The following is a 12,805-nucleotide window of genomic DNA, read 5'->3' on the forward strand; positions in this document are numbered from 1 at the left end:
TGCGGTCATGCAGCCTTGGCCTCTATTGAATTTCGCGATTATGATTTCTGTACCTACCCTAGAACCCTTTCCCCCACTCGCATGTGAATTTTAATGACTGCAGACGTTGCATTTGCTTTAAAACAAATGTTTAAATGTTGCTTATGCTTTGGCCCTTGACGTTCAAGAATGCAACCTTTCTCATTTTGGCTATAAAGGTAATTAATTTCCCTTGCATATTTCCTGATGTTCATTAAGGTAAACTTAAAAATATATATTTTTGTAATAGTATGAAATTTTGACAATATTATCAAATAAATATTTACTGTCTGTTTCCGAATTCTCATGCTTTATCTAACCAGGGTAATGAGAACATGCATAAATAAGTTAATACTGCCACAAATGACACCTACATAAAGCCACAATACAATCTCTACCAGAATGTTATATCTACCCTATTTAGATAGGCAAGTTAGCATAGACTCCTCCCTTTTAGCACACTTATCCAATCAGTGCTCGGTGTGGGCGTGTAAGGGTATTGTTGATGTCTGACATGCAGGGAACTAGGTCATAGAGCAAGTTGCACCTGTCACACTCAGGAGTCTGGTATAGAAGACCTAACATGCAAGATAGTTCATAAGAAGACAACTATAAGGTAGGAACCTTTTCCTGGTTTAATGAAAGTAGGGGGGCAGGTAGCCTAGCGGTTAAGAGCGTTGGACAAGGCACTTAACTATAATTGCTCCTGTAAATTGCTCTGGATAAGTCCGTCTGCTAAATTACTGAAATTTAAATGGCTATTGTGTTATATATTTGACAGTCCTTAGATATCAGTTAAGTATAGCCAGCCTATGGCTTTTATGTGAATCAAACATGTCAACTTTAACAGTGTACAATGACAAATTACACTTTTGGTTCAACTAACTGTATTACTATGTAATGAATATATAGGAAATCATTAGGGACTTATGGGTTGGAAAACCAATATTTACTTAAATTCAGGGGGAAACTACTTACATATAAATGTTTACTAAATAACCCATTGCATCTTGGACATAAGGAAGTAAGCAAAGAGCAATTCAAACTTGGCTCTGAATAAAAATGTATTTAGAAAATGAACAAACTATGTGTTTGGTGCTCATGCATGAAAAGAAATGGGTTGAACTTGTATCCAGATAACATACATTCGATTTTGATTGACGTGGAGCCATGGATGCAGCCTGCGTTACTCAGATGACGGTGATAGAATATATAGGCTAAGCACTGTTAAAGTGAGGCGCGTCAGACTCCCTTATCTAAACCATTGGCAATGATCTGGTGCACCTGTTTGGACAGCAGTCTACCCAGCTGCTACCTGCTTTCTGTGGAAACATTAGGCCTAAGCAAGGCGTGCCATCAGTTGCAGATTCCATGTCAGCTCAACTCCTCTGAGCATACATTATTTGACCCCAAATCAAATCCTTATCATCGGGACATAAGTGGGCCTCCACCCCCAAACCCCCATCCCTTTCCCCCAACCCCACCCAGGGGCTTAATCATTTATGATCACATCACTCAATGCAGTCAGTGGGTCAAAAAACATTATCACTGTTGACCTCGTGAACCGGCTCACAGACTGCAGACTCGCTGCCAAAGTGGCACACTAGAAGGCATGTTGGATTTAAAGGTCAAACTTACATGTGGAAACAGTCCACATGGAGCAACAGTACTTCAACCTCAGACAAGGGAGAATATAGGTTAGCAACTCCAGAGTTCAGTTTGTGTGTTTTTCTGTGGAGCCTATATGTTTCAAGCAGGCTAGGGGTCAGTTATATTTAAATTCAGGAAGCTAACTGAAATTCCATTTCAATTCAGATAAATTCCAATTTCAGACATTTTAAACTTCCCATCGTTAAATCAACGTTGACTTCTCTGTAAAAACGGACTTTTGCACAAATCAGCTATTTTGACCACTTCCCCAAAAAGTTAAACAAAAACTTAGAGCACATGACATCTTTACCTATTTTTCTGCTATTCAAATCTGGAATCAGATTATAAAAATATAATACCAATCCAGAGATACAGCTATTTAAGTAACCATATCAACTACTTTTTCTCACAACTTTTAGATAAAACTGAAATTTTTACCACTTTCCCAACAAGGTAGACAAATATCTTCTATCAAGCAAGAGATACAGCTGTTTTAGTAACCACATCAGGCCCCCCCCCCGAAACATGACCTGCGAAACCACGCTTCTTTAACACCAACTCGCTTAATCCGGAAGCCAGCCGCACCAATGTGTCGGGGGAAACACCATTCAACTGATGACCATTGTCAGCTTGCAGGCGCCCGGCCCGCCACAAGGAGTCGCTAGAGTGCGATGAGACAAGTAAAGCCCCCCCCCCCCCCCGGCCAAACCCTCCCCTAACCCGGACGACGCTGGGCCAATTGTGCGCCGCCCTATGGGACTCCCGGTCACGGCCGGTAATGACACAGCCTGGATCGAACCCAAGTTATAGTGACGCTGCAACACTGCGATGCAGTGCCTTAGACTGCTGCGCCACTCGGGAGGCCATTATTTCTTCCTTTTTAAAGAACAAAACAATAACAATAACAAATGCGTCTGGGGCGACCAGTAGCGCTGTTTCGCCTGTCACGATTTCAACTGGGGAAGCACATAAGACTGATTATAATCTGGGTAGTTTGGGTCATGGATGCTGAATGGCTTAAACAGTATTAAACAATATATATAAGTATGATACAAAAAAACTCTTACTATTGTTGGTAACCAGTTAATAATAGCAGTAACACACCTCGGGGGTTTGTGGTATACTCTGCTTCGCGTCGCGCATAAGAACAGCCCTTAGCCGTGGTATATTTAAGCAATAAGGCCCAAGGGTTGTGGTATATGGCCAATATACCACGGCTAAGTGCTGTTCTTAGGCAGGATGCAAAGCAGAATTATTATTAAGCAATAAGGGATGGGGGGGTGTGGTATATGGCCAATATACCACAGCTAAGGGCTGTTCTTAGGCAGGACACGAAACTGAGTTATAATTAAGCAATAAGGCACGAGGAGGTGTGGTATATGGCAATTATACCAAGGCTAAGTGCTGTTCTTACGCACGACGCAACGTGGAGTGCCTGGATACAGCCCCTAGTCATGGTATATTTGTAAGGATCGACGCTGGTAGACGAGAAACAAGTACAGGGAGTGAACATTTTAATTAGCAACGGACATGGAACAGGACAGGACTGCGTCTGGACATGAACACATAACGACATTAATGCTGACACATGGAACAAACTGAGGAGCAGACAGAAAAAGAGAAGGCAATCAACAAAGTGAAAGAGTCCAGGTGAGTCCAGTGATCGCTGATGCGCATAATGATGGTGACAGGTGTGCGTAATGAAGGGCAGCCTGGCGCCCTCGAGCACCAGAAAGGGAGAGCGGAAGCAGACGTGACAATATTGGCCATATACCACAAACCCCTGAGGTGCCTTATTGTTATTATAAACTGGTTACCAACGTAATTATAATATTTTGGGGGTCATATCCGTGGTATGGTATGGTTTGACATACCACGGCTTTCAGCCAATCAGCATTCAGGGTTTGAACCACGCGGTTTATAATGACCATTAGCCTACCATTTAGCCAACCTATCTACAACAGTAATTATTACTGCTGCAGTGTACTGCTACAACTACTAGGCCTACTACTACCACTGTCAATACTAGCCTACTTCTACTACTGGCCTACAGTCACTATTGCAACAGTTACTATTTCCACCACTACTGCAGCAGTGCTGTAAAGTACTTTAGTAAAAAACTTTAAAGTACTACTTTGCGGTATCTGTACTTTACTTTACTATTTATAGTTTGACTACTATAGACTACTTTTACTTCACTACATTCCTAAAGAAAATAATGTACTTTTTACTCCATACAATTTCCCTGACACGCTAAATAATTAATTACATTTTGAATGCTTAGAAGGACAGGAAAATGGTCCAATTCATGCACTTATCAAGAGAACATCCCTGGTCATCCCTACTGCCTCTGATCTGGCGGACTCACTAAACACACGTGATTCATTGGTAAATGATGTCGGAGTGTTGTAGTGTGCCCCTGGCTATCCGTAAAAAAAAAAGATGGTGCTGTCTGGTTTGCTTAGTATAAGGAATTAGAAATTATTTATACTTTTAGTTTTGATACATAAGTATATTTAAAACCAAATAATTTTTGAATTTTACTCAAGTAGTATTTTACTGGGTGACTTTCACCTTGAGTCATTTTCTATCAGGGTAGGTTTATTTTACTAAAGTGGTATAGTAAAATAAGTGGTGTGTGTATATATACAGTGGGGAGAACAAGTATTTGATACACTGCCGATTTTGCAGGTTTTCCTACTTACAAAGCATGTAGAGGTCTGTAATTTTTATCATAGGTACACTTATACATAGGTCTTTTATACAGGTAACGAGTTCAAACAGGTGCAGTTAATACAGGTAATGAGTGGAGAACAGGAGGGCTTCTTAAAGAAAAACTAACAGGTCTGTGAGAGACGGAATTCTTACTGGTTGGCAGGTGATCAAATACTTATGTCATGCAATAAAATGCAAATTAATTACTTAAAAATCATACAATGTGATTTTCTGGATTTTTGTTTTAGATTCCGTCTCTCACAGTTGAAGTGTACCTATGATAAAAATTACAGACCTCTACATGCTTTGTAAGTAGGAAAACCTGCAAAATCGGCAGTGTATCCAATACTTGTTCTCCCCACTGTATATATATATATATATATATAGGGTACTTTTTCCACCTCTGTACTGCAGTCACTACTTCTGCTGTTACTTCCCACCACACTAGACTCCAACAACTTCTACTAAAAATACTTTTGGACAGCTGAAGCAAATCCCACAATTTTTCTTGAAAAATTACCCTTTCTAGTTTCAGTTTAATTCCTGAATCGACTGAATTGAAATGGCATTGACCCCAAACCTTTGTTTCAGTGCTGTCTCAAGGACTAGTTTTGGGCTCCCGTGTGGCGCAGCGGTCTAAGGCACTGCATCTCAGTGCAAGAGGCGTCACAATAGTACCTGGTTCGATTCAAAGCTGTATCACATCTGGCCGTGATTGGGAGTCCCATAGGGCGGCGCACAATTGGTCCAGCGTCGTCTGGGTTTGGCCGGAGTAGGCCGTCATTGTAAATTAGAATCTGTTCTTAAACTGACTTGCTTAGTTAAATAAAAATAGTTGGCATCTTGTATTGCCCGTAGGGGTGAAAGAGGATACAATCGACCTAGTTTGCCTGTTTGTATAATGTTTGAAGTGAGATATTTGAAATGAACACTTGCTCAGTGCTGTCTCCCTTTCAGTATTTGAAAAACAATCTTGTGTCATTTCTTATGCCAAATGACATCCCTATCTGGATCATGTGACCCAAATAATCCAATAAAATCAATGTTGTTTCCAAATATAATATATGCTACGTCACTGCCATTGATATTTCAACTTCACCACTACATGTGACTGAGTATTTTAACTGATCATATCGTTCCCACCAGCAGGGCATATAAATGATTCAAGTTCAAGTAGCTTTGTCAAGTTGAACGTGTGTAGTGTGATCTTCGAAACATATTTAGCCTAGTTTCAAGTAGGGCAATGGGATGCACATGTCTGCCAACATAAGTTCACCATGCTGAAATTGTGGGATATAGGTTATAAAATTATATTACTAGTGTTTTATGACAATCCTTTGTATTGTATATTATGTATGTTAAATGAAATATATTTGTGATTTTTCCTTCCTGTCTCTTTAGAGCGGCCATGCTACGGAGAAGCAGGAACAGCCAAGCTCCGCGCTACGTGTGGAGCGACATCCGACGAGACATTGACACCGTGGTACTGGTGAATGACAGAGAGGAGTGGGGCGACGAACACACACAGGTGAGAACCTGGGAGAAGGGGAATGGATGGAAATGGGGGAGAGAGAGTAGGTTATATTTACCATTGTAAACTTATATTTATGTTTATTTATTTTCCCATTGGTACTTTAACTATTTGCACATCATTACAACACTGTATATAGACATAATATGACATTTGAAATGTCTTTATTCTTTTGGAAATTTTGTAAGTGTAATGTTTACTGTTCATTTTTTATTGTTTATTTCACTTTTGTTTATTATCTATTTCACTTGCTTTGGCAATGTAAACATATGTTTCCCATGCCAATAAAGCCCTTATATTGAATTGAGAAGGAGTGGGGGAATGAGAGGGAGTGGGGTAGTGAGAAAGATGGAGTGGGGTAGTGAGAAAGATGGAGTGGGGGAGTAAGAGAGATGGAGTGATAGAGATGGAATGAGAGAAAGAGACAGAGGGAGGAGTGGGGGATGGAGAAAGGAGGAGTGCAGTGGTGAGATGTAAAAGGAGGGAGGAGTGGCGCGAGGACTACAGATGGTTCGAAAAAATAAAGAATAGAAAGGGTGGAGTGATGAAAGGTAAGAGTGTGGAAGTGTGTGTGTGTTTGGGGCAGACCCAGAGAGGAGTTAGGGTAGAGAGGGGGTGATAAGAGTTGAAAGAGCAATGGGAGAATGCTGAGACTGAGAGAGAACACGAGGCCGCGGCATGATCGAAAATATGACCTCGTTAGAGCCAGTAGTTTTCCATGATGGATTCAACTGTCTCAAAATGGCTGTGTCTACTGAATGGGGACTCCTAAGGCATGGATGGTCTGTATTTTTGGCACAGGTCTATTTTTAAATGTTGGCATACCCTGCTTGCGCTCCAATGGGAATGCAAGGGCCTCTCTTTAGGGAAAGGGTCAACCTATAGAAGCTTTAAAGAACCTGAACGAGCTCGGTGCTTAAGTTGAGGTAACCGACTGAGGAAAGGTTGCAGTGCACGGTATTTCCAGACGTTTCTCAAACAGGACCTACTAAGCTAGTTTTTGGTTTTGTCTTAATTTAAGCCAAGCTAGTCGGTTTTTGTTTTTTGTATTCTTTTTTTTCTTTCTGAAAGCGATCCGATTGCGAATTCCTCAGATTCTCACAAATTAGTCTTCTCAAATGTGGTTCAGTCTACCTGTTCTCTCAGTTAAAACTAGGGACATTCTCAAATGTCCAACTCAGTAGCCTTAACCATCTCTGTCTATCCCATGTGCGTCAATCAGATCAGTGACTCGGACTCAGAAGTGGATTACCTGGCCGTCACCCCGGAGGTGACAGACATTGTGTCCGACACGGTGCCTGTGACAGGGGAGTCCTACTGTCACTGTGACGCCCAGGAGGAAACAAGCCCTGGGGCTCTGCGGCAGGGTTTCCAGCCCCTCAACGACTGCCTGTGTGGAGAGGAGGACCAGGGTGTGTAGTGGGAAGGATAGGAACTATGGATCTGTGTTTGTCTCTCACTTAGTCTGGTCTGTGTTTACTGTATAGGTGAATGAATAATTGTATGTTCTTTGTACTGTCAAGCAATGCATTTGTATGTCCACGTTTTGAATGGATGTGGAGCTATTATGTATAGGAGCATGCACAGTATAGCTTAAACAGTGTACCTGGAAAATGTAGCAGGTGTTATCAATGGATGGGTCATGAATTAGTGTGGATAACCATCATATTGTCTCTCTGCAGGTTTTGACTGGGTGTGGGATGAGGGCGTTAAGTCCAATGCAGCAATCCTGAGCTGTGACAACCGCAAGGTGAGCTTCCACTCTGAGTACAGCTGTGGCACAGCCGCCATCCGTGGCACCAAGGAGCTGACAGATGGACAGCACTTCTGGGAGATCAAGATGACGTCACCCGTCTATGGCACAGACATGGTACGTACGCAAAAAACATCCAGGTCAGGAATTACCCTAAGTGGGTTAACCTTTAACCCTTACATGTTTACAGATACTGTAGGCCCATAGTGTAGCTACAGTATAGACAGGGGTCGAATTGTTAAAAGTTAACAAGTGTCGTGGAAATTCAACGAAAGTCTGTAGGAATGTTGAACATGTAGAGACTTGTCAACTAAACTTAAGGCTACACGTTATTGTACTCCCGATGGCGTTTTCATTGATATCCCAAATGATGAAGTTCTAAACCGAAAATTCAACCACCCCCCGAGACTGAGTCGGAAACTGGCTCTGTTTCCCAGTCTATCCTGTCTCACATGAGACTTTATTATGGACAGAGTACTCCATCTACAGTGGACTGATAGACAGTGCCAGCCCAGTTATAATACATGTTGATACCAGAAAGTTTCTCTCTTCCCTTCTGAATTGGCCGATGTGTTTTATAAATTTGGCGCATTACATGTTAATCTTAAAATAATAGGCATTTAATAAGTGTGAAGCAGAAAGTGCATATCTGACAAAAATGTGTAATAAATATATAGAGTAAAACAATGCCTTCCAATATGGAGAAAGTTATCATGTTTGTTTTTAAACCTTACAATAGGGGTAAAAGCAGAACATTGTTTGAGAGTGATCCGTGTGTATTAGCAGTAGTGAATGAGGGCTGTCAGTGGGGCTTTCCCATGGTACTGTTACTTGCCCTCACTGTTGTACCCAGGGAGGAGGAAGCTAGGGGGTCCTGGGGCATGACCCCCGTGGGAGATTTGTTTTGTAAAAGCAGCTGTTAGTTGGTCAATTCTGAGCATTCCTGGGAGGCTTAGGCCTATGACCGGGGTGGAATTAAAATAAAATCACAGGTTATTGGCGGATGCGATGGATTGCGACGCAGCCCATAAAAAAAAAAAACATATCTCCAGTTTAAACTGACGTATTTTGATGGGATTTTTTTAAATTAAGCCAACTACATTTCTGCAGGGGCACGGACATCGACTCTAGGGGGTTAAAACAGTTGCAGAGTTTAATGGCGGTGATAGGAGCAAACTGAGGATGGATCAACAACATTGTAGATATTCCACAATACTAACCTAATTGACAGAGTAAAAAGAAGGAAGCCTGTACAGAACTTTGTCTTGAATACAAAGTGTTATGTTTGGGGCAAATCCAACACAACACATCACTGAGCACCAAATCAAATCAAATCAATTTATATAGCCCTTCTTACATCAGCTGATATCTCAAAGTGCTGTACAGAAACCCAGCCTAAAACCCCAAACAGCAAGCAATGCAGGTGTAGAAGCACCACTCTTCATATTTTCAAGCGTGGTGGTGGTTGCATCATGTTATGGTTCTGCTTGTCATCGGCAAGGACTAGGGAGTTTTTTTTTTATGAAAAGAAATGGAATAGAGCTAAGCACAGGCAAAATCCTAGAGGAAAACTTGGTTCAGTCTGCTTTCCAATAGACACTGGGAGGCCAAATATACACTAGAGTTGCTTACCAAGATGACATTGAATGTTCCCAAGTGACCTAGTTACAATTTTGACTTCTAGCAATGATCAACAACCAACTTGTCAGAGCTTGAACATGATTATTTTTAAAAATGTGTAAATATTGTATAATCCAGGTGTGCAAATCTCTTAGACTTACCCAATAAATATTCACAGCTGTAATCACTACCAAAGGTGATTCTTGTTAGAGTTTTTCTTCCACTTTGACAAAGCAGACTAGATCTAGATCGTTGACAGAAAATGACAATTAAATCTCTGATTTAGAGCGGTTGGGTTAAATGCGGAATACACATGTCGGTTGAATGCATTCAGTTGTGCAACTGACTAGGTATCCCCTTTCCCTATTTTAATCCCACTTTGTAACTTTGTTTCCTGAAATTCATGACATCTTTAAGGTAGGCTATTTCATGATACAGAATTAAATAGGGGGGAAATAAAGTGGACTATTTTCACAAATGTTATTCCCCTAATAAATATGTTATAATATGGTAATTTATTTGAACTATCAAGTATCAATTTAGTTAAACATCTTATTTTTTCAGAAAGTGATTAGCTCAATTGATAGCGAGAGTCACAGAGATTACTTCCCAAGCAGTGTTCTTCATTTTTTTTACTCCTCGACAATAGAAGAACGTAGCTCAGCCTGTGAATATTATAGAGACGACCCAAAGATATCCCCATGTGCATCAGAAGCATATCTTCCTTGTGAAAGCTTGATTCTAGCCTAAAGCATTGCAGACTTAAGCGTCATTATAGATCCCTGTATATAATCAGGATACATTTTCCCCCTTCAAAATCTTAAGCTAACAAGAGGTATGGCATTTCTTTCACAAGGTGTGTAATTCGAACCCTGAGCATAGATCATTTGATAAACAGACACAGACAAGGCCAGCCAACCAGGCAGACAAACAAGGCCAGCCAACCAGCCAGACAGTATTTAACATTGTTACCTATTATTGTATGTTTTGTCTTCTATGTAGATGGTGGGCATCGGGACCGCTGAGGTCAACCTGGACAAGTTCCAACACAGTTTTTGCAGTATGCTGGGGATGGACGAGGACAGCTGGGGACTTTCCTACACAGGTGAGGAAGTGACCCATAAATGTTATGAATAGGCATGCCTTATGGATATGACAGGTAGGATATGGATATGACAGATATGATAGGTTCACCTTTATACATAGTAATTCACTAATTTGCCTCCGGTTTTTATTCATTTCCTATTCAAGGTATGCTTCAGCACAAAGGGGACAAGGTGAATTTCTCGTCCCGTTTTGGCCAAGGCTCCATCATAGGGCTGCACTTTGACACGTGGCATGGAACCCTTACCTTCTATAAGAACCGCCGCTGTATAGGTGAGTGACACCTTGATTCAAACTATACTGAACAAAAATATAAACACAACATATAAATGGTTGGCCCCATGTTTCATGATTTTAAAATAAAAGATCCCTGAAATTTTCCATACGCACAAATTTGTTTACATCCCAGTTAGTGAGCATTTCTCCTTTGCCAAGATAATCCATCCACCAGACAGGTGTGGCATATCAAGAAGCTGACTAAACAGCATGATCATTACACAGGTGCATCTTGTGCTGTGGAGAATAAAAGGCCACTCTAAAATGTGCAGTTTTGTCACACGACACATTGCCACAGATGTCTCAAGTTGAGGGAGCGTGCAATTGGACTGCTGACTGCGGGAATTTCCACCAGAGCTGTTGCCAGAGAATTGAATGTTCATTTCTCTCCTCGTTTTAGAGAAATTGGTAGTACGTCCAACCGGCCTCACAACCGCAGACCACATGTAAACACGCCAGCTCAGGACCTCCACATCCTGTTTCTTTACCTGCGGGATGGTCTGAGACCAGCCACGCAGACAGCTGAGGAAACTGTGGGTTTGCACAACCAAAGAATTTCTGCACAAACTGTCAGAAACCGTCTCAGGGAAGCTCATCTGAGTGCTTGTCGTTCTCACCAGGGTGAGAACAGAGTGCCCCATGGTGGCGGTGGGGTTATGGTATAGGCAGGCATAAGCTATGGACAATGAACACAACCTAATTTTATCGAGGGCAATTTGAATGCACAGAGATACCATGACGAGATCCCGAGGCCCATTGTCGTGCCATTCTTCCGCCACCATCACCTCAAGTTTCATGGCCTGCATACTCACCAGACATGTCACCCATTGAACAGGTTTGGGATGCTCTGGATCTTCGTGTACGACAGCGTGTTCCAGTTCCCGCAAACATCCAGCAACTTCGCACAGCCATTGAAGAGGAGTGGGACAACATTCCACAGGCCACAATCAACAGCCTGATCAACTCTATGCGAAGGAGATGTCATGCTGCATGAGGCAAATGGTGGTCACACCAGATGCTGACTGGTTTTCTGATTCACGCTCCTACTTATTCCCAATCATGTGATATCCATAGATTAAGGCCTAATGAATTCATTTCAATTGACTGATTTCCTTTTATGAACAGTATAGTTTTGTTCAGTTTAGATTGTTCAGAGTGCTGACGTATCCTACCTCAACTGTAAGGGTAACATTTGCTCTAGATTTACATGTGACCATGTGCCTAATGTCTCGGTCTCTTCCCTTCTTCCTGTTCCTCAGGTGTGGCCACCACCAGGCTGCAGAATAAGAAGTTCTACCCTATGGTGTGCTCCACTGCAGCCAAGAGCAGTATGAAGGTGATCCGGGCCTGCTACACGCCCACCTCCCTGCAGTACCTCTCTTGCTCTCGCTTGCGCCAGCAGCGGCCCGACTGCCCTGACATCCTGAACGTGCTGCCCCTGCCCCCGGGCCTGCGCCACCTCCTCCACAACCAGCTGGGCTGGGTGTTCACACTCAACAACGACGCCCCCGAGCAGTCTGAGGACTTGATGGAGGACTTGAATGAAGACTTCGTTGATGACTTTTCAGTGGAGTTGCATGATGACTTGCCTGAGGAGCCTAGTCCATGCCCGAGCCCCTGTCTCAGCCAGGTGTCCACCCTAAGTGCCTGCTCCTTCCCTAGCCCTGTACCCAACCATGCCAATGCCCCTGCCTCCTCTCACTCAGTTCCCAGCCCTGCCTCTCCCTGTGCCCCTGCCTGCCCACCCTTCCAGGGAGCAACTCAGACAGTGAGGACATGACTTTTCTTTTTCAAATATCCACTCAGAAATGTTAGATCAAGTTGGCACTTTATCTATTCTGAACCTTTCTACAAATGCCATTACCATCTACTGGTGGAAAAGTCCACAAGAGTGAAAGAGTTTTATCTTAGCTCAGATTTCTAAGCACTTTAAGACTTTCTGAGTGGAATGCTCTCTCACCCTCGAGACAGTCCTTCCAAACTCTCCCCAGTTTGCCTGGCTGAAGGGAAGGGGAAGACAGCCACCCCGGATATCCACCACCCCGCTCGAGTCAGATGACTTAGTTCTAAATCTAATGTTATCTACTGTATGTACACTCCCTATACTGAATGATTGGATCCCTTGATAAAGATGAGCA

General features: G+C 42.4%; 1 protein-coding gene across 1 annotated transcript; it reads left to right on the plus strand.

The window, feature by feature from the left end:
- Nucleotides 1-564: 564 nt before the first annotated feature.
- On the plus strand, nucleotides 565-12,602 carry spsb3b (splA/ryanodine receptor domain and SOCS box containing 3b). The gene is given in 8 exon segments (XM_071392248.1): nucleotides 565-634; nucleotides 5,785-5,911; nucleotides 7,137-7,326; nucleotides 7,597-7,784; nucleotides 10,290-10,392; nucleotides 10,539-10,664; nucleotides 11,927-12,337; nucleotides 12,340-12,602. Coding segments are annotated over 7 exon segments (1,281 nt in total). The 5' UTR covers nucleotides 565-634; nucleotides 5,785-5,791; the 3' UTR covers nucleotides 12,483-12,602.
- Nucleotides 12,603-12,805: the final 203 nt, after the last annotated feature.

Source organism: Salvelinus alpinus, chromosome 3, assembly GCF_045679555.1.
Source record: "Salvelinus alpinus chromosome 3, SLU_Salpinus.1, whole genome shotgun sequence".
NCBI lineage: Eukaryota > Metazoa > Chordata > Actinopteri > Salmoniformes > Salmonidae > Salvelinus > Salvelinus alpinus.